Below are 22,032 nucleotides of genomic sequence, written 5' to 3' on the forward strand. Positions count from 1 at the left end.
AATGGACCTTTAAATAAGATATCTAAAACGCATTTTTAGATATCTTTAAATCGTTTTAAGATATCTCTAAATGTTTTTTTTTCAGATATCTCTAAATCATTTAGAGATATCTCGAAATAATGCCCTGTTCATTTAAAGATATCTTCAAATAACTTCCTGTTCATTCAGAGATAGCTCTAAATCTTTAAAGTCCATTTAAAACATAGAGCATTTTCACAGGAAGTTATTTTGAGATATCTTCAAATAAGATATCTTTAAATGAACAGATAGTTATTTAGAGATATCTTTTAAAACACTGATTTTAAGATATCTCTAAATGGTAGTTTGGCGTGCCATGCTAGCACAATCCGTATGGTTTCCATAGTATTTAAAGATATCTGTAAATCAATCTGAGCTATCTTTATTTTATTTTTAGATATCTCAAATTGATTTACATATATGTTTTAATTAATTTAGATATCTTAGAAACTGCACAATTAAATATATCTGGAATTCAATCTGAGATATCTCGAAATGTTTTACAGATATCTCTAAATATTTCAAGATATCTTAAAATGCAATTTGGCTTACCATAACTCATAGTTTATCACTGATTCTGCAAGTGTTAAACTGTAGAACACAAACTAAAAGCACAAGTTAACCAATCGAGTTATAACGACACCTGTTATAACTGAACATACAGGAACAGCATACCTATTTATTTATTTATTTATTTTTTGCGAGACGCTGTTTTTGTTACTTGCATATTAAATATGAACAAATAACGTACAGTCTGCACTGTCCATCTTTACCCTCATCACCTATTAATTGTAGTTTTGTTTTGTTTAATAGTATAGCATTAATAATACAGCGAGTTTGTTTTTCAATTGGCCCCTGTCGTTTGGAAGATCTGTGGATAACAGCATGTATTTCAGTATTACATAAAAAAAAAAAAAAAAAAAAAAAAAAAAAAAAAAAAAAAACTGTTTAATGTAAATGGTGTGAGATACCTTTTTGCAAATCGTGTTGCTCTTTGTATATGTGTGCATTAGTCGCACAGCAAAGATATTTGAATGATTGCATTAAGTGTTATACAGTAATTAATGCAAATAATTATATGAGACTAGTAATTATAAAACTAGAGATATAAAAACTGGAAGATAAAAACCCTACCTAGACATGCATGCACTAAAGTCAGGCCAAGTAGGTAACCACCACGCCTCAATAAAACACGTGACAGACCCTGATTCAACCTGGTTTGCAGTGTGCAGTTACAGCAGCTGTTCATCGATGAGCTGAGTACATCTGCTTCACAGATTAAAGCGTGGGAAAGCTAGGATGAGCTCGCACCTTGCTGCCGTGGTTGCTGTACTTTTAGCCTCAGTTGGTGCCACACACCAAGAAGTAGTAGGCGAAGTGTTACTCGCGTTGGAAAAGGCTGCCGTCTTCTTTGAAAATGAGTTTAGACACATTAATCTGGACGGGGTCATGGGATTTCAAATTCTGAATGGTAAGTAACATCTGGCGTTTAAATGTAACATGAAATATATATGCCATGTGTGAATGCATTAAAGTGTTTTGTCAAATGAATAAATTAACAAACAAATACATATACTAAATACTATAGTGTAGGGCATTTACTAGAAATATACACTGAAAATTTAATGTTTCCCTGTATAATGTATATATTTTTCTAAAGGTAACATTTATGTGGCTGGTTTCACAGACCCTGATAACTACCTAATGTTACCTTAGGTAAAGTAGCCCAATAATAGTGTTAGCGTTCTGTGAAACTAGCTGATGATGTTGTCTGATGTAAAAGATGGAAACGATCATACTGCGTTTTTCGTTATAGTTATGTTTTGAACGATTGCACATCGTTCCAAGAAAAAAGAGGAGGGACTGATTGAGTTATGTGTATTGATACTGCACTGGTCCTGTATTTGAACATAAAAGCTTTGCACTTACTTATAGTCACTTGCAAGAGTTGGAATCAGATTCTGAAACCCATTTCTTTCATGTACACCTTCCTTTTGCTATTTGACTCTGAAATGGACTGACCAGTCTAGCCTGTAAAACATTGTCTTCAGCTAGCAGAAACAGCATTTGCACTGACACGGACAGATTTACCACAAATAGGTTTTAAATCTCTTAAGTAATTATAATCTGTCCCAATGTCATGTATTAAATGGAAGCAAAGATTAATACTTTCATTCAGTTCTGCAGAAATATGTTGCTCCTATTCAACAAACATGTTTGTTTTACCATGAATGACTGTGTTTTAGGGAAATAATTATTTGTGCAAATCATCTCTCTCTCCCTCTCTCTCTCTCTCTCTCTCTCTCTCTCTCTCTCTCTCTCTCTCTCTCTCTCTAAAATTCAAATACATCAGCAGTATTGCCAAAGCAATTACAGTACATAATATGTGTAACAACATATGTAACACAAATAATAATAATATTTTTTTTTAAAAAATCAGTATTGCTGAAGTTTTGCACAATAATATATACATACTGTATATATTATATCGCCCCCTTCTGGTTGTAATACCACTGGGCAAGCTACCACATTGTTAACAACTGGTATAAACCAAAATCCTAAAGCACAATATCACCACACTAAACCCGCAGAACATTTTTTTTTTTTTTTAATATTGCATCTTTTCAGTGGAGGTCAAGGAAGCTTTGAGAAGATGGCCCCACACAGACCCTTGGGACATACCTCAGCTCTCCAGAGTGAAGAGGCTGGTGAACAGGCTGAATTCTGTCATTATCCAAGCAGTCCTTACACTCCAGGAGAGCGATCCTACATATTATAGAGGTACAAGTGCATAAGCTTCAGAAATGGCTCAAAATAGTGCATTTATGATGATACCGTATTTGAAAAAAGATCCATGTGCAGTTGAACAAGCTGTTGATTTTATTAATTACATTTTTACCTTATATTTGACTTGGGCAGGTATAGCAGTTATTGATCAATCACGACCATTCATACATCATTCTTAACATTGCCAACTAAATTCAGATACTGTATTTTCTTTCCCTATTAAGAAGGCACAGTAATCTTCAGTAGTATTCTTAAGTGGAGTAGGGACAAATATCTGTGAGTTAATGTTTCGACTCAAGCAGGTTTTGTGAATTTAAATGTATGACAGATTCATGATATGCCTACTTCATTTCTTTTTTGTTTCAGAATTTGAGCCCATTTTGGGAGCTGACTTTTGGACAGTTCCTCACATGTGGAACACATCAAACCCAGTTCTCGTCTACCCGGCGTTCAGAGAAGTGGAGTGCTTTGATGAGAAACTGAGTGACAAGTGTATGACCCTTCTGCTGGGAACATGGTATGATGCCTTTTCACTGCATCATCAAAGTGGTGCAGAGGGAATGAAACAAGAATTTCATGAGATGCTTTTAATTTAATTATGGGACTTGGATAGTTGCAAAAATGTGGATACATTCGGTGAAAGAAACATAAAATTGTAACATAAAATATTTACAAATACAATATTAAAGGGCAAGGTTTTTATGCAATCCATATATAAAGCTAGGTTTTTATGTTTCCGTGAAAAATTAGATATACTAAAGCTTCTCTAACACAAAACTTTTCTGCTGTATTTTTTCTTTTGAAGGAAAGACAACGGGACTCCATGCATTATCACTAATTCCTGCAGGAACATTATGACGAGATTCGGATGTCCTGATTACTCCCTGTCTCATCAGCTGTTGTACTTCATGTTTGGAGCAATGGTAAGATCATTAAAAATACCCAGGAGTCTACGTAACAGCATGTGGGTTCACTTTGTTCTAGTTTGTATTCACAGGTACTCGTTACTGTCTATTACTGTACATATTTTATTTTCCCTTGATGGATTTTGCATGGGAGAAAGATTTCTTATATTATGAAAGCATCTTTCATGTAATGCCAGTTAATTTCATCAAGTGTCTGTCATTTCCTCTTGGGTTTTCAGAGAGGTTGTTATAACATACTGCAAGGGGAGCGCAGGGAGAGCCGAGCCAACCTGACAGACCTCGACTACAAGACGATTTTCTGCTCTAACATGATGAAGCGCAACGTTGAGTTTGAAAAGAGTGGTTTCCCAATCCAGACACGGGACATTTTTATGGAGAACAGTGAGTGTTTCCTCCTGATCGATACAATGGTAAAGTCTAGTAAAAGAACATTAATAACAAAGCAGTACTGTTGGTCCTTTTCCATTGAAATACTTACAGGTAATTTGCACTGGCGCTCTTTCCTGTGGAAAAAAAGAGTTAATTGATGACTAAACATTAAACAAGTGTGCACCAATGTGTATATTTGCATTGAACTAGTAACACTAGAAGGCTACTGTAATGAACACAAATGGTCTGTGCTGTTTTCATAGTAATGCTATGTGGAATGGCAGGCTTCTCGGATTTCTATAAACCAAGCTGGCTGAGGCACATCCTGACATGGCAAGACTCTGATGTGGGTTGTTTTGGGAAAGATGGTAAGTGATACAGCAAAACAAAAATGTACCATAAAGTTAAAATAATCATAATTAATCCAGGTGCTAAAAATATACTTAGAGATAGAAATTACATTTGACCTGTTAGCTTGAATTATGAAAGTTTTATGCTGTTTAGGTGACCTGTTTAGCGAAGAGAGTTAATTGGGTGTTCCAGCATTGTTTATCTTTACAGAGGAGGAGGAAAGCTCACAGAGACTGGAGAGAAACCCACTGGAGACCACAAATCTTCACAAAAGAGTGAAGAGAAGAGAAAAAACATTAAAGGGTATACTTAGAAAAATGTATTTTGATGACAGGAGGCTGTAATGCACTTCATTGAATAGATGGAATGCCTATTTTATTTGCATTAGTGCGATTTAAACCAATTAGCAATTTGATTTGATTACTTGTCGTGTGTCTATTTTTTCGTTTTACATTTGTACGGCTGTTGGATGTTTGATTGGTGAACCCTGTTTAAAATATATATTAGTATTGACAGTAAAGTGCCCATTGTTTCTGTCCTGTCATGTTCCTGTCTGAAGCGTTACCTGTCATTCTGTTTTCACAGATGGATGTTCCAGCCACATGACTGCAGTTGCAGTGAGTACGCTGGGAGGGTACATGAACTTCTACCAAACAGAGCAGGACATCACTAAAAGACCACTGCCTTAACCATACAGTACATGAAACTCATCTGTCAGATTCTTCCTTGAGTCACCGTCCGCGTGTCAGCTCTAAAAAATTTAATAACAGAATGTGGAATCAAGAATATTTATTACTGCTAAAACTCCCCTATCTCCCAGGGTGTTGTTATAAGAACTGCTCCCGTAAGGTGAGATTTTTTAATCCATTAATCGCTTCAGGGCTTGAATATTGTCGTAGAAATGTAACTGCCTTACTCATGTTTTACAGTGTTTGTCAAGTGCATTATTGCAGTGTTTTTAGGTTACACTGGTTAAGCCTGTATGCTGAAAAACTCTGTTGTTATATGGTCTTTTGTAACACAAACTTAGTGGCTGTTATTTATTAAAGATTGTCAGATAAAATGGCTTTTGGATATAGAAAATAAATATTACTGCAAGTTAAATGAATCTATTTGAACAGCTGTGAGATACAGTATGGTTTATTGCTAGAAAAATCAATGTATATTCAGGTTCTGCAGAACAAATACAGTAATTGAAAAGCGTGCATTAAGAAATAAGAAGCTGCATCCATTAGAAAAATAGTCGGACAGTTTAACAAACATGAAGAAACAAGTAGTTAAACCCAAGACAGACGCTTTGACAACGGGAATGAATATAGTCAGCAGTATCTTAAAAGCTTGAAATACAGGTGTCAAGAGCTGAGCGAGTGAGAAAAGAATAGTTTTTTACTGAAATAAATATAATACAGTATTTAATACGTTATTGATTCCATGAGATAATTTCATAGATGAGTGCTTTCAGCAGGCGAGATTCATATGTGACTGTGCTCTTTCCAGTGTGCATTCGGTACTCCTCCAGGGGCTGCTCAATGACAGCTGGAACATTCTTTACTCTGAGGAGAAAAATAATTACTGTTAGTGTGCAATGCATGTGAATAATAATTAAGAAACAGTTTCTCAGTTGGTTCCTTCCTACCTAACTCCACATGAAACCTCAATATTGTATTGCAAATCCAACTGGTAATTTTAGACATAGGACAGACTCCACATTTATGGACATCTGCTTTCAATATCTACTATGTTTTAACATGTGAACATTTGTCATTATCTTTAACATAAAAATAATGATGATGAATACATTGCAGTTGATCTATACATTTTATGCTGCAAATTTTGGCTACAGCTGACCTAAAAATCTCTTGAAGTATGCTTGAACCTGTTAAATATTTAACAGCCACTTACCTTCACTGTTCCAGGAATTAGATACATTCTTGCAGGACGCAGTCTTGTAGCATGATCATGTGTTTCGACATGTTTTCTAGTAGGGACAGGAATCGACGCTTGGTGTAGTACCAGGTGTCTGTCCCAAGCTGGGAATCAAAATGAAGAAATCAAGCACATTTTCAATGCATATTTTTTAAAATCTCTAATATCTGGAAGACCAATTAAATTCAGCAAAAATTGTTTCTAAAGAGATTATAGTTATATAGCAAACCTGTTGTTGATACCTTGAATTAGTAGCTCTGTGAATAAGATATCAGCACTGTATAAATATAGCCCGCCATGACTACATTTACAAGTACCTATATTTCTGTGAATTCATTTTAGCTTCACGGCATTGCAGATACTGTATAACACATCTTAACAATACTCGAGAATAATGCTATTTTAGATACAGAGGAAGAGACACCAACATTTCTACAGTAAACACATTTCCAGTTTATAATTAACTACGGGTATCCAAGCATAAGAATTGTTACTGCTAAAAAATTCTCTTGGGTTACACTGCCAGCTGTTTAATAATTTGAATCTGCTTTAGTAAAGATGGGAAAGTGTAAGGCATGAGTCAGTTTTTTAATGTGATAAAAATAATTAAGATTAACAATTAATTTTACATCTAATTGTATGTTTTCACAGCCAATACAAGTGCATGTCACAAATGGGTGATGGACTGCACTCCCTACCCATACCCATAACAGATTTACAGATAGAGCCTTCTGGTTTAAACAAAAGCTCTAAAGCCATGTGCTGCTAACTAGCACACTCAGTGATGTTCATAAAGTGGAACTGTACTCAAAATAACAAGGCTTTCTAAATGCTCTGTATACATAACAAAAGTGTCACGCTGCGCCAATTTTGTTAAACTGGAACCTTTCTGGCGCCGGTGTTACGTCATATCGTTCACAGCCACCCACACCAGTGAACGCCGGCAGGCTAAATTATGTCGGAATGCAAAGCGTTCGGGTGCAAAAATAACAAAAGGAAAAGCAGTAACAAAAAGTATTTTTGTGTACCTAAGCCTTTAAACCAACAAACGGCAGCCATAACAAAACAACGACTGTACAACACAGGAACGAGACATACGCTCAATAGAATACTATGTGTGACTATAGAGTCAACGACAGGACGGCACACAAAGCACAACGGAAGAGAGCTCCAATACATTCAATATTAATTTATTTGAATGGTTTTTATACGATATACTGCTGCTCAAAGAGCGGCTAAAAATGCATCAAAAGCTTTAGTTAACATGTTTTCTATTAAAATCGTTAGATATTCATTTACATTACAGTTCCCCTTTAAGGGACATAAACAGCTGGTAACAATCAAAATCATTTTTTTTTAATTGGCTCTCTTAAATTACTTTCCAGTTGGATGAAGGCACATAAATCCACTGGGAAATTAAGTTGTAACACAGTGACAAGACCACTGTTTACATTAATACATATAATAGATATGAATGTGAGGTGGATTAAAATCTCAATAATGTAATAGTACCATTGGCTAATTAAGGAGCTTCTGACATTAACTGGACCAGACACTGTTACATATAAACAATAAGAAACCCAGGACAAGTAAATAATCTTTCTTAGTTTTGGCAGAGCTCAGTTATTTCAGGTATTTTTTTATGGCAACAAGTTGGTAAGGAACATCAGACTTCAGCAGACACCCAGTAGACATTAACAGGATGTTGTTTCTTGATTATATGTTTCAGTAGTATGCAGTTAAATAAGGAAATATGAAGATTATTTATTCTGTACTATCATAATTTTACCATGCCTATACTTTCTTTAAATGCAAGAATGCAAGTGTTAGAAATAACTTTTATTGTAGAAAAAACGCTTGTCGTCATTGCTTTGATCCATAGGTTTTGGGGTGAGATCAATGAATTGTTTCTAATAAGGAACAGGTCAGGGACTGGCAGATTTCTCACAACTTCATTAAATATGCAAAAATGCATATTCTTTTTACAATGGTAATGCATATTAGAATGTTTAACACAAGTCATATGAAATATGTTCGTATTAGTGATGGGAGTGGTTGCATCCTCCATCACATGCATGTTTATGCCAAGACTGTTAAACCAACATCGCATAACTCAATGCATTTGCCATGCTATGGAATTCTCCCATGTTCACTTTCTTTTATCGAAAAATCCAGAACGTGATCACAAATGTACTTTTTTTTAGCACTTGAATCAATATATTCTTCTGGTGTCTTGTTTTACACATTATTTTCTTCTCTTAGCAATGCAATGTGTTCAAAGCATTTTGACTGTAAAGCTGTTTATTGCTGGGTTTATTACAGTATATTTTAGTTTTTTGTTGTTGTCAACAAATGCCACTTATTGCTTTGCTTACCTCCTCGGTTTGGCTGGTCATGATGTAAAAGATGCAGGGATTAGCCAGGACGATTGCACTCGCATTCAGGAACTAAATAGTAAATAAACCAAGTCACTTTTCAGTCAAAAGACGTGGCATAAACTCAACCCCCCCCCCCCCCAAAAAAAAAAAAAAAAAAAACCTAAAAAAACCTGCATAATGACAGGTAGAAAAGAGGTAGAAAGAGGTAGAGAGAGCAATGGAATTCAATCAGATGAAAAACTCCAGTTCACCAGTGCACTTTACTGAGGTTTTCTTCTCTTGCAAGGACATTCTTGGTTGTTACAATGTCCCAGCTATAGCAAACAGAAGGAACAGAGTAGAGTACTTGTATTCTCATGGAGTCTTTGAACCAGTGTTATCTCTAGTGGAAACTGTCTCTGGAATTTCAAAAGCCCTGTACTCATAATAGACTATATTGCACTGTATTCTCTTCCATTTGGTTACTGTGATAAACTGGCATTAAGGTAACTTGATTTTCTCAAATTGTACAAAATGGAAAATACATTTTTATTATTGGTAATTTACAGATCAATGCATATATAATCTGTGCTGTCGCGTACTGCTGTTTTACAGTTCAGTATGTAGTAGGCTATAGAACAATATTTGCCCTAAATATGACTTCAAAGTTCCATCTGCTTAAAACAACCACATAAAGAAATACAAAAAATGAGCAGCAGTACTATACATTTACTTAAATACTGCTGCAGGTTTTTCCGTTTAGTTAAAAAATTACTTTATCAGGGTATAGATTAAATAAATCATCAACTATGATGTTTAAAGTAAGAGTTTTATTTTCTACGCAATGTTTGTGAGAATATTACAATGTTGCTGTCAAACATAATTAGCAAAAAACATAACGACAAACTATAAAAAGAGATATACAATAAATCCGTTGCTTATCCCTGTTGTGTTCAGTTTTATAGAAATTTGAGAATACAGCATTTTTTTTCGTTAATACTATTAATGTTTGCAGTCTCAAAGACAACCATTAACTTAAAAAAAAAAAAGAGCGACTTATCTTTGGGCGTGGCCATCTTAGAATGATGAGTAAAATGTCATCACAGGCTCAAAAATTGCCGGGAAATATTGCTCCAGCACAAAGGAATATGCACTACAAATTGTGCTCAGGGCATCAGATGATTCTTAATGGTTAGGTATTGGGTTAGGATTAGGTTTTAGGGCTGGGGTTGCTTAAGGTTAGGGTTGGGGTTGGGTTTAAGTTAGGGTTAGGGTGGATTGATGTTAGAGGTGACCAGTTCTGGAAGTGAAAGCTGTGAGTGCTTGACAAATGCCCTGGAATCATCAGATGCCCTGAGCACAGTTTCTGGATATTCCTTTCCACTGCCTCCCAGTCAGAGCCTCTCTGACTCTCTGCAAAATTCTGTGTTGTGTGGATTCAGTGCAGTTTGTCCACTAACAATTACTGCTAACAATTATTGCCTGGTGTAAACCCAAAACACACAGAACATGTTTATTTACAATTCCTTTACAACGACGGTATAGCACATGCCAATTATTATTATTGTCATAATTTCCCAAAATTGTGTTGTTGATGCATGCAGTAAATAAATGTTAGTTTTATTAACAATGAATATTTACCTCAAAGTTCATGCCCCCCCTTAAATTCCCTCCAATTAAAAAAATAAAATAAAATGATGCATGTGTAATCAGATGACGATGTAAAAATGTACTGTCATCTCCAATGCCACACAGACATTGCAAATGTGATAGGCCACTATGATACTTCAAGAGCTTCATCATACTCATTTGCAGCCCTTTTCACAGCATCGTCATCATCCCAATGATGTCTTGCTTCTTACACCTTAATGAAAAAAGAACTATCCAAATTTGAAAGGCTGGAAAATATAATTAATAGAAATGCAATCATTTGTATTAAGAATAGGCATTTCTAATTGAGGAGGAGATCAAACTCTACCTGTTTAGTCAGTTTACAAAGCTGCTCTGTCAGTTTAGCTGCAGTTTCAAACTTTTGGAATGCCTAAGGAAACAAATCTATTTTTAAAAGAATGATTTCCCCCTGACATTAAATAATTCTTTAAAAATTGGGCCTGAAATTAATTGAATTATATTTGTTCTTTTAATCTTTGTACAGGTCAATACAAAACTAAATGATTGCACAAACACTTTCTAGAAATACTGTAGAGGACAAATGATGATCTCTTCTGGGGCAGTTTGCCATGTTATCATGATGTCTAAAAACTCCTATAAATACTAAAAGAACAAAGAATGCAAGTTAAGAAAAGTTACATTTAGTTTTTATTAGGTATAAACATTTTCATCTCTTGCATGCTAATTTGCAGACCTCATCTCTTTAAACACTATTCCATTGAAACCTGCAGAGTGTTCTAGTAGTACAGGAAAGATATAAACAGCAGCATAATAATGTAATATACTTAGGCTACAGACCATTACTAGAGTGCAATAAGAGTCACACTTGTCTATTTGCTGTGTACCCATTTATATATTTTCCATTAGTGGACCTGTTACTAGCTTTAGGATAAGGGTCCTCAGACTTTGAGAAATATGTTACTTCAAAAAGAATAGGGTTCCTGTGAATTTGCTAACAAACAGCAATATGCTAGAGGAGAAAATGAACAAAATCAAAACAAAACAAAAATTCTCATTTATACATAGCCTGTAGCAAAATATCCAAACAGATTTCAAAATGTCAAAATTTACAACTCTGAATACATTGCTCAGAAGCACAATCAAACTGTCTATAAAATTAAGGAGAATGTACTGCTTGTATTCATGAAATGTTACATCTTATGAGTTTAGATGCAAGAATGAACAAATAATCTTTTGCACTGAAATATTGAACCTGTTTTTCACGGTTTCACATTGATTTCCATTACAACAACAGCCAGCTTTATAAAAATCCCATTATCAGCAAACAAAGTACAATATGGCTTGAAAGCCTGTGAGCAGATGCTACATTCGGCACATGTATTCTACTGACAGACATGGGATCAATATAGCTAGAGTAACAAAGGTCTAGGACCAAAAGGCAAATAACTAACAGCTTAATTGCATGACAGTCCAGTGAACTATGAGCTATCTTTAAACCAGGGACATAAACATCTTTAATCAGGAGCAGATCATTATAAATAAAAATAAAGTAGTCCAATTTTCTAGTGAGCCTGCAGTGTTCTCTTTCTCTAGTCCAGGACCTTCTTCCAATCACGCTTTTAATAGACTAACTGAAGCTAATCGTTCAGTTAAGATATTAAGGACCTGATTGTAACAAGGTCATGGTTTTGAAAAAACTTAGAGCCACAAGTGAGTACCATTGTTCTAGAGCAGTGGTTTTCAACCCTGGTCTTTCAGAACCCATGTGTCTTCTGGTTTTCATTCCAACTGAGCTCTCAGTTACAAGACTAAGCCCTTAATTGAGCTAATAATTAGTTTAATTAGATATTTTTAATAGTTATCAATGCCTAAAATGGTAGATTTCAAGTTATTTATAATATTTTACAGATAAGTTGAAATTTCCAACAATTAACAATGCCTAATAAAGTTAGTTAATTATGAGTTCAATCAAGGGGTTAGTTAAGTAATTGAGAGTTCAGTTGGAATGAACCAGAAGACACAGGGGTCCCCAGGACCAGGGTTGGAAAGCCCTGTTCTAGAGCAAAAAGTCTGCATTGGCTTATTGTCATGTTAAAAACCTGTTAGATTAGTTTCCATTTTAGATGTCTCCTTTTTTGAAAGAAACTCAAAATCAGGTCAAATTGCTGTATTGTGTTTTATACTGTGCATTGATACATTTTACTGCCTTGCGAAAATAGATCATTTATGTAGCCAGCAGACGCTTGAAGAAGAAGTCAGTCATGCACCAATAAAGCACATAAGTATTCAGGTCCACACCTTAACTTCAGGTCTGGAGTCAGTCATGTGGTAACCCTTATCAGTCACACACGACACAACATTTAGACTTGAGGTTCATGTACCTTCCTTTCAAGAAAAAAGCATGAATTTAAGGTTATTGGAATAAGGGTATTCTGCAGCAATCTGAATAAAAAATGTAGAATAAAATGACATTAAACAAACAAACTGAAGCTTTTTTCTGAAGACACATCACCAGAAATGACATCATATTGCAATTAATGTACTGATATGAATGTAAATTTAAACAAACTCACTTAATTTTTTAATGTAGAGAAGCAGCAGGTTTCCAAAGGTCTCTGCGGGGAAAGGGTTCTGCTGCAGTAGAAACAGCAACTTCTCAAAAACTTCTGTGGGTTTGGAATGCATATTCGTCAAGGCTTGGTTTTGCAGAGTCGCTGGATCGAGCCCCTACAATCAAGCACACTTAAAATATTTTTGCCCGAAATCTTAGCTATAAATAAAAAGCCATGTTTTCAGCTTGTTTTAAAAACCACCTCATGGGGTCAGAAGCAAGCTTTCCCAACCAAAATGTAAGTTTCTGGAAGTCAACCACACAGCACAAATATAACTTGTGCTCTATAATCTGAAATTCCAGTTGGTAGAAATAAGGTCTACAGTAGCTAGGGAATGCAAAGCAATTTTCTATAAGACACATACATGACAGGACATTAATAGATCTTTGCAACAAGCAGTGATCCATTTTCAGAATAAATGAGATAGGGTAAACCTAATCACATGGGACAAATAAATACAATGAAGATATTATCTTTAAATGTCAGCACTGTCCTTAAAGCAGCTACGACATCAAAAAGTGTTTGGGGCACACATGTCCTAAAAATATCTATGGATAGATATGAACACAAAATGTATGCGTCAGGCGCTGCAGATGTATTTAAGTGCAGGCATAAATACAGTATATATAATCAAAAACTGTTTTTACAGTCTTTAGATATGAATAATTCAGCATTGCATGCATTCATTTTATGGACTTTCTTTTAGCTCCTCGGTTCAATCTGTATCCATAATGGCTTATGATGTAGGTCAAGAATTTAGTGGCCAAAAAACTTTGTTACATTATAAGCAGCAGTGCTTCCATTTAGTATCCAGATGGTAACATAAAGGCATGTTCCTACAGCCCTGATTCATTCCTCATCTTTAGAACAGGTGTAGTGCCCTACAAATACAGGCAGGGCAGACGGCTGCTTGGGATATATTGTTGAGGTTTCCCAGCCTCCAGATGTCTACAATTCTTAAGACCACATATGCTGCAAAGACATAGCAAACCCAGCATACAGAGTAACAACTGTTTTAAAAAAACATTCTGAAAATGGAATGTGTTAACAAATAATTCTAGTAATCATGTGTGCTGACGGGAAGTATTTTAAGAGTGTTCCTCCTGTTTTTTTTCCAGTTATAGTAAAAAAAAAAAAAAGTACTGGAATCTCCAGGGATCAGGGGTAGGATTAAAGAGACCTAATGAATAAATTGTGTTATATAAAAGGGGAAAAGCTATCGTGCTAGAGCAAACAAATCCTGCCGACCCAGCAGTTTTAATGTTTTCATTATGGAATACCGCAGCAGGCTGCTTTAATATCAATTAAGATCAAACAAGAGCCAGTGGGAAGTTACTAATGGGCATGACTGCATTTTACACAATTAAATTTACCAGTCTGTGTGTACGGCTAGACTTCTACCTTTCAACAGCTCATTTGCATAGGCTTCTAAAGCTCATGTCACGTTTAAGTAAACAGCTGAATGACTTTAATAATCTGTTTGTTGCTGTGTATAGCATACACCTCCACACATTATAATTCACACACACAGAACTCTTTAGGGAACTCTGCTGTTAAAATGTCAGTGCTATTCACCTCCTCAGAACATGGAGGCCTGTCTGTCAAGGCTTCCTGGGCTGGATCATCGACAGCTGAGAACAATTTGGAGAGGCATGTCAGTATTTCATCAATGGTGCAATTTTTTACTACAGCAGAGTTGTATCTTGAAGATTATAAATAAACCACAAAAACAAAAAACAGAATGATGAATCAATGCAATGAATATATTCCTAATGCATTCAAATAAACCCTAATTAGCTCTAACTTACCTAAGGTAACATTAGGTAGTCTAACATTAGTGCTAATCAGTGTCAGCCTTATGCTGAAAAGCAACTAAGTAGGGCTTTGGGTGTTATACAATATTACTTCCTTCATTGATTCATTCCTTCAGTGACAACCTTTAATTGGTACAAAAAAGCCACATGTACTGGTATGATCCCTTTTCTTTCATACTTTTTTCGTTAAAAGACTTTTGTTCATTCCTCCATAGCCCTACTGCATTCTCCATCAGGGTATATTTTGTGCACATTGTCACAAAGATGGCCAGAGTGGGGGACGTCAGACCAGAAACAGGAACCAGGAAATAAACAGAGAGAGAGAGGTGGAGTTTGGTGGAGCTGAGCGAATGGTCTCACTCAGCATTTAATAAATAAACAGACAGTCAGAAAATAAACGGTTGTAAGACAAACAAAAACACAGGACACGGCACTGGTAGCCAAAATAAACAGACAAACAAAACGGACTAAGACTAAACAAAACACGGTGAGCAGATATTTTTTCATGATTATTAATATTATTACTACAATTATTATTATTACCTCCGTCTCCAATCTCGTTCTCCACTCACCGAACACACACGAGTGGGTGAAAACATGTTGCATTTATGCAGCTGTACCGAGACTCGATTGCTAATCAATCATTCAATTGGAGTCTTGGTACAACTGCACGTGAATTAATAAAAGTGCAATTCCCTGTGTTCACATAATATTTTACCAGCTTGTGAAGTGCTGTGCAATACTCGTGCCTAAATAAATATACATTTTAAACACTTGCGTTACACAGACCCATTTATATCCTGTGTACCAATGACTACACACCAACATTAACGCACAACATATAACAAAATACACACAGGGGCGGGCACTTTGCCACAACATGCATAGACAGGCCTACTAGGTATAAACAAACTGTAGTAGATGATTCATTTTAAGTTTCTATGTATGTGGCACAACACAGCTTCTCTTAACTATTCTCCATGAAATAACCAGCAGCTGTTTGCTGGTTATTTCATGTGCTTCAACTTGGAATGCCAATGCCAATTTTCCAGGTGTCAATACTTTAACTTGAATTAAATGTTCAAATAATGAAAACCTGTCACAAAGACTGCTGAAGTGGGGGACGTCAGGCCAGAAACAGGAACCAGGAAATAAACAAAAAGAGGTGGTGTTGGGTGAAGCTGAGCGAATGGTCTCGCTCAGCATTTAATAATGAAGAGACGGACAGAAAATAAAAGTTTGCAAGACAAACAAAAACACAGGACACGGCACATTCGCCAAATTAAAGAAACAAACAAAATGGACTAACACTGAACAAACACGGTGAGCTGATATTTTTAACTATTATTATTATTATTATTATTATTATTATTATTATTATTATTATTATTATTATTACTATTATTATTACCTCCATCTCCAATCCCATTCTCCACTCACCGAACACACAACCCTGAGTGACTGAAAACATGCTGCTTTTATGCAGCTGTACTGAGACTTGCTAATCAATCATTCAATTGGAGTAGCAGCACAACTGCACGTGAATTAATAAAGTGCAATTCCCCGTGCTCACATATTATTACTTTTTACTTGCACGTGAAGTGCTGTGCAATCCTCGTGCCTAAATAAATATACATTTTAAACACTCACAACACAACACTGTTACACAGACCCATTTATATCCCGTGTACCAATGACTATACACCAACATTAACACACAACATATAACACAAAATACACACAAGGGCGGGCACTTTGCCACAAAACCATAACTGATCAAATAAATCGGTTATTGCAGCACTAATCATAACACAGCCTCCATCTGTATTTACAGCTTGGATTCCAGTTCCATATGAGTGCTGGTCTGAAATACCTTTCTTTGTTTTAAAGTTATCTAACGTGAAAATAACCAATTGACATACTTACAGATTTTCAGTTGGTACACTAAAGGCTGCCTTAAGATTAAATGCTTCGATCAATGCTGTTTCATGTTGCCAACACTCCTTACAGCGATACCTTCTGTTGTCATGCCAACACTCGTTCTGAAAAGGTACATACATAACATATGGACACAAAAGATACAGCTGCATTAACACTGCATTTTTCACAAGACTTATAAAGATCAAAGCCTCTTTGACCTACTGTAGTTCTGTACTGTCTTTAAATTACACCTGAAATCATAGTCTTTGCAAAACGGTCACATTAATCACAATTTCTCCGTAAAGAAGATGGAAGTTTAGTGACATGTACTATGCAATTTAAAAGGGACTGAAATCAGAACCAGTAAAAGTATAATCAAACAAAAAACAATACAATATGGGACTGCTCTCGAATTTCATGTTCTCTTATGTCTGCAATGCACTTCAAGGCAGGAGCACACTGCTTCATACTGTAGTAACAAAGGGCAATGTTGTACAACAAATCTGAAAAACACCTAACACAATTCAAAACTAGTTTATAAAAAACAAATACACGACATACATTAGTTAAGAAAATGGTGGCTCAAAATTTAATTTAAAATAGATTACATTAAAAAAAAAAAAACATCCAGACCAAAATGGAATTACTACCTGTAACAGGGTAGCCATGTGGTGAACCAGCAGGTATTCTTCCTCTGCTGGTGGAGACATGGGCTGTGGATGGTCCACCTCCCCCCTCTTGGGCTGTGGATGCACCGGCTCCCCCCTCTTGGGCTGTGGACGCACTGGCTCCCCTCTCTTGGGCTGTGGATGCACTGACTCCTCCCTCTTGGGCTGTGGATGCACAGACTCCTCCCTCTTGGGCTGTGGATGCACTGACTCCTCTCTCTTGAGCTGTGGATCCACCAACTCCTCCCTATTGGGCTTTGGATGCACTGACTCCTCCCCTTTTGGATACATGTCTCCTCTGTACTGCTCCTGGAAGACCAGGCAACCATCTCTATGAGCTCTGGATATCCTCTAGTGATGGCTTTTTGTAGGACATCTGGCTTTAGCGTGATGAAATCCAAGAGGATATGCAGGTTGCTGTCTCCCAGCAGATGTCTCCCCTCTGTTTTTAGCCACAGGGGGGCGCTGGGGTCCCTCATCCAGCTCTTGTACCTCTCTATCCTTCTCTGGAGAGGTGGCCTCTGGGGAGCGCTTTCCCTCCTGTAGTGCCTCACCTCTGTGAAGTGCAGGCACCATGAAGATTCCTCCATCCTCCTCTTTCTCACTCACAAAAAAAAAAAAAAATAAAAACCTGCAGTACCCGTTCCTGGTCTAGGAGGTGCTGGTGATCCCACTCTGAACACCACGTTTAACAGGGACACTGCGGCGCTGTTTATTTTTCAAAACAAAAAGAACATAAATATGTAAACAACAACAATGCTCACAGAGCAAAAATAAAAAAGTAAATAAAAAAAAAACACAGGTCTTGCACACAAAACTGACTCCAGGTCCAGCTGGGCAATTGCCTTCACTGTTCTATAGGACATGAAAACTTAAAACCCTTTCTCCTCTCGCTCTCCCGTACTCTCCTCTGTACACCCACCTCTTACAGCCAAAGCTGCAGGTCTTTTATATCATGGCCGGGGGGTTAACTGGCTATCATTAACCCTAGACCATAGTCTGCACAGGTAGATTTATTATGCGTGACTGCCAGCTAATTCATGCGTAGCTGATAGTTACGCATTCACACAAGGTATTTTAATGTGGATGGGGCTTCCCATCCACGCTGCCAAACAAAACCAATGGCTTCTTGTCATCATATATAACCATAATACATATAAATAAATCATAATAAACATAAATAAATCACAATAATACAACAAAACAAATACAAAACAATAAACTGCTCAGGGGCGGAAGCATTCTAAAATAAACAAATACATGTACAGGGCTCCTCGCCCTGTTATACTACCCTACACTTTCTTTAGTATTGAATTATTGTTTACATTACAGCATACAGTTATAATCTATGTATTTTACTGTAAGGTCTGTTTTAATTGATCTTACTCATGCAAACCAATACTATTGTACATACCAGTCCAGGGAACGCCAGTTTCAAAATATGAAACCTGGTTATAGGCTATGTACACATTCACATTGCAGTGTGATATTTAATGTTGCATTTTACAAACAACATGTATAGTAATGCAGATTACCTGGTTGATAGCCCATGACTTGCATGACAGTGAGAATGCTTTGGTAGGCCTCCTCATACTCCCCTTCCATGTTGAGTAAACATCCCAGATTAACCTCACTGCCTGCATCATTGGAGGGCAGCTGCTCCACTAAAATAAGGGAATGTTTTTGCTTTGAATTTGAGTGGTTCTCAATGAAATGCCATCTTAAACAGTTGAAATTTGCATTGTTCCAGACAGGGGCGCTGGAACTAGGGGTGCTGCAGCACCCCCTGTCTTTGCATGACTTCCATTATATACATGGGTTACAGTTTTGTTCAATGCCTTTCAGCACCCCAACTTTAAAAATTGTTCCAGTGCCACTGGGTCCAGGGCTACTATCTTTGTTTTAAATAATGCAGTCCAATATTAGTGCTCACAGGGGTCCTATTAAATCAACGCAAAGATAACTATCCACTTAACTGTCATGTACTTGCTCCAGAAAGAGCCTCTTCTCCATACTTGATAGCTGCCTGCAGCTTCAACATCTGCGATAAAACAGAACAGGAAAAGAAGGGGACAAGATTAATTACCCCTTTTATTTATTTTTTTCCAAATTTAAAAACAAACAAAACAAAAACAACATGCAGATTTGAAACACTGAACATAACCAATTACAAGTAATACAACATTAATCCACCAGGTGTCACGCTGATGAAATTACCAGCATCAAAATGCCACATCTACGATTATCACAAAAAAAAAAAAAAAAAAAAAACACTGTGATAAATCATGGTATCAATGGAGAATAAAACATTGATCACATACATGAAATCATATTTACACGAGATAAATATCTAATACTATAAAATATATGCATCTGAAGAGGTTTTCTCTTTATCTTAGTATGATACCCTTGGTGGTCCTGAAGAAATGTACAGTGCCGTGAAAAAGTATTTGCCCCGTCTGATTTTCTGTATTTTTGCATATTTCTGACACTAAATGTTATCAGATCTTCAACCAAAATCTAATATTAAGTAAAAGGGACCCTGAGTGAACAAATAACACAAAATTTTGATACTTATTTAATTTATTTCTTAAAGTTATTCAACACCCAATGAGCTGACATTGTCCTGTAGAATTCTCTGATATAGAGCAGAATTCATGGTTCCTTAGAAGGTCCTGATAGCAAAGCATCCCCAAATCATGACACAACCACCACCATGCTTGACCGTTGGTATGAGGTTCTTACTGTGGAATGCAGTGTTTGGTTTTCGCCAGATGTAACGGGGCCCATGTTGTCTGACTGATCTGTCCATAGAACATTGTTCCAGAACTCTTGAAGATCATCCAGGTGCTTTTTGGCAAACTTGAGATGAGCATTCATGTTTTTCTTAGTGAGCCATGCTTCTGCCATGAATCCCATTTTTGCCCAGTGTTTTTCTGATGGTGGAGTCATGACCACTGACCTTAGCCGAGGTGAGAGAGGCCTGCAGATCCCTGAATGTTGTTCTAGGGTTCTTTGTGACTTCCTGGACGTTTTCATGCCTTGCTCTTGGAGATTTTGGCAGGATGGCCACTTATGGGAAGATTCACTACTGTGCCAAACTATCTCCATTTGGACAATATGGCTCTGACTGTGGTTTGGTGGCGCCCCAGAGCCTTAGAAATGGATTTGTAACCCTTTCCAGACTGATAGGCATCAACAACTTTTTTCCGGAGGTCTTCAGGAATTTCTTTTGATTGTGGCATGATGTGCCTCTAGAACCTGTGTGCTGACAAGTTAACTTTTTTGCCCAAAAATATCTGACCAAATTCAATGTGAAAAGTGTGCAAAAATTCAGAAAATCAGACAGGGGGCAAATACTTTTTCATGGCACTGTAGCTTTCATAGCATGCGTATAAAGGCAGGTCTTGTACTGGAACTGGGTATAGTAGAGTCTCTAGTCCTCTGGATGGATTTGTCCTGGATGTAATAGTAGCAGATCCCAAAAGGGAAAGGGCTGCCCTGGACTGACAAAACAGACAGAAGAGTAAGCACACTGTTGGTGTTCCCAATCTTTACCGTTACAAAAGAGCCGAGTTCATCAGTTATACAGGTCAACAGTGAACTGGTGCTGCTGCACTCTGCAAGACAAACCAAGAAAAAAATCTGCTACACAAAGCAAAATGTTCATAAAGTTTTAAAGACCACTTCTGTGAACACCACAGGGTTTGGGTGTGACATTCAAGTGCTAATTAAGTTCTAAGTTTTCCACACTGAGATCACTGGTTTATACAATCCCAATAGAAAAAAAAAAAGTTTTTAAAACGCTTCTCTTTGCTTCTCAAATGTGTTGCCAGAGAAACACTATACTTAAGGTAGACTAACTTAGTTAGTTACACTCCCACAGAAAATGGTGAGTGGACTCTATAGGTTTAACCAATGTTGAGCAATGGTACACATTTTCCTAACCGCAAGGGGTTTTGCAACCCCAGGCCCCAGTTACATTTACAGTTCCAGTGAAGTCAATTTTACACCTAAAAAGATGAAGACATTGATCTATAAATATTATTTGGCGAGCCAGGTCCATGAAAAATCATACTGTTAGTTGGATGAGAAAATCTTTTTGCATTTAAATAATGATATTATGTGGAGATTGGAATTAAGATTTAGGTTACCAATAATCAGTATAATAACAGTGCTGAACTGCAAATGCTGCCAATCTCTCTGTTGAGTAGATTTCAATGGAAGGTTCCCAGCCCAGAATAAAGAATAAGAGGCTCTCACTCTCTAAAGTAGTAGGGCTATCCTTGCCTGTTCTTGAGAAATATTACTTGGCCGCAAGGCTATTGGTGCAATACTGCATTTTAAAAAATGTTAATGTGGGATTTACCCACTACATGAAACTGTTTGGGAAAATAATTTGACTATTCACATCTCCTGGTCCCCCAAGAAATTGTTTGAACATATAAAATAAATTGTATTTTGCATTCACTAAATGTCTGGTATAATGTATACATTTTTTAGGATTAGACAATATTTTAAAACTGGAGAACAAAGATATGTTGTCCACAAAATAGAAAGTATGGCATCAACACACTAAGGGACATCTCAAGATGGCACACTGTTATCCTTTGACACCACAGTCAAGCACAATACAAGAGCAAAAGTATTCA

The 22,032-nt window shown here is 36.6% G+C and overlaps 1 protein-coding gene and 1 long non-coding RNA gene across 4 annotated transcripts; one reads left to right on the plus strand and one right to left on the minus strand.

The window, feature by feature from the left end:
* The first annotated feature begins 995 nt into the window (after positions 1–995).
* Positions 996–5,497, plus strand: LOC121330752 (UPF0764 protein C16orf89 homolog). 2 transcript variants are annotated; one of them, XM_041277477.1, is made up of 8 exons: positions 996–1,489; positions 2,647–2,799; positions 3,172–3,322; positions 3,611–3,728; positions 3,950–4,112; positions 4,364–4,468; positions 4,644–4,754; positions 5,037–5,497. In XM_041277477.1, exons 1-8 carry the CDS (start codon positions 1,318–1,320, stop codon positions 5,138–5,140), a joined length of 1,077 nt encoding a protein of 358 aa, XP_041133411.1. In that variant the 5' UTR covers positions 996–1,317; the 3' UTR covers positions 5,141–5,497. The 2 variants fall into 2 exon arrangements, with proteins under 2 accessions (XP_041133411.1, XP_041133412.1); XM_041277478.1 differs by having other exon boundaries at positions 4,662–4,754; positions 5,037–5,494.
* Positions 5,498–5,575: 78 nt separating this feature from the next.
* LOC121330753 lies at positions 5,576–13,030 on the minus strand. 2 transcript variants are annotated; one of them, XR_005951887.1, is made up of 5 exons: positions 12,940–13,030; positions 12,665–12,751; positions 8,753–8,824; positions 6,354–6,481; positions 5,576–6,004 (listed from the first exon to the last, which is right to left on the minus strand). It is a non-coding gene; the product is annotated as an uncharacterized LOC121330753 (long non-coding RNA). The 2 variants fall into 2 exon arrangements; XR_005951886.1 differs by lacking the exon at positions 12,665–12,751 and having other exon boundaries at positions 12,940–13,024.
* Positions 13,031–22,032: the final 9,002 nt, after the last annotated feature.

Source organism: Polyodon spathula, chromosome 18, assembly GCF_017654505.1.
Source record: "Polyodon spathula isolate WHYD16114869_AA chromosome 18, ASM1765450v1, whole genome shotgun sequence".
NCBI classification, from domain to species: domain Eukaryota; kingdom Metazoa; phylum Chordata; class Actinopteri; order Acipenseriformes; family Polyodontidae; genus Polyodon; species Polyodon spathula.

Excerpts from the sequence above, each read along its gene's own strand:
- LOC121330752 (XM_041277477.1), top strand. The coding sequence starts at position 1,318 with ATGAGCTCGCACCTTGCTGCCGTGGTTGCTGTACTTTTAGCCTCAGTT. Across the intron at positions 1,490-2,646 it reads GGGATTTCAAATTCTGAATG|TGGAGGTCAAGGAAGCTTTG; the intron begins GTAAGTAACATC and ends GCATCTTTTCAG. Across the intron at positions 3,323-3,610 it reads ACCCTTCTGCTGGGAACATG|GAAAGACAACGGGACTCCAT; the intron begins GTATGATGCCTT and ends TTTCTTTTGAAG.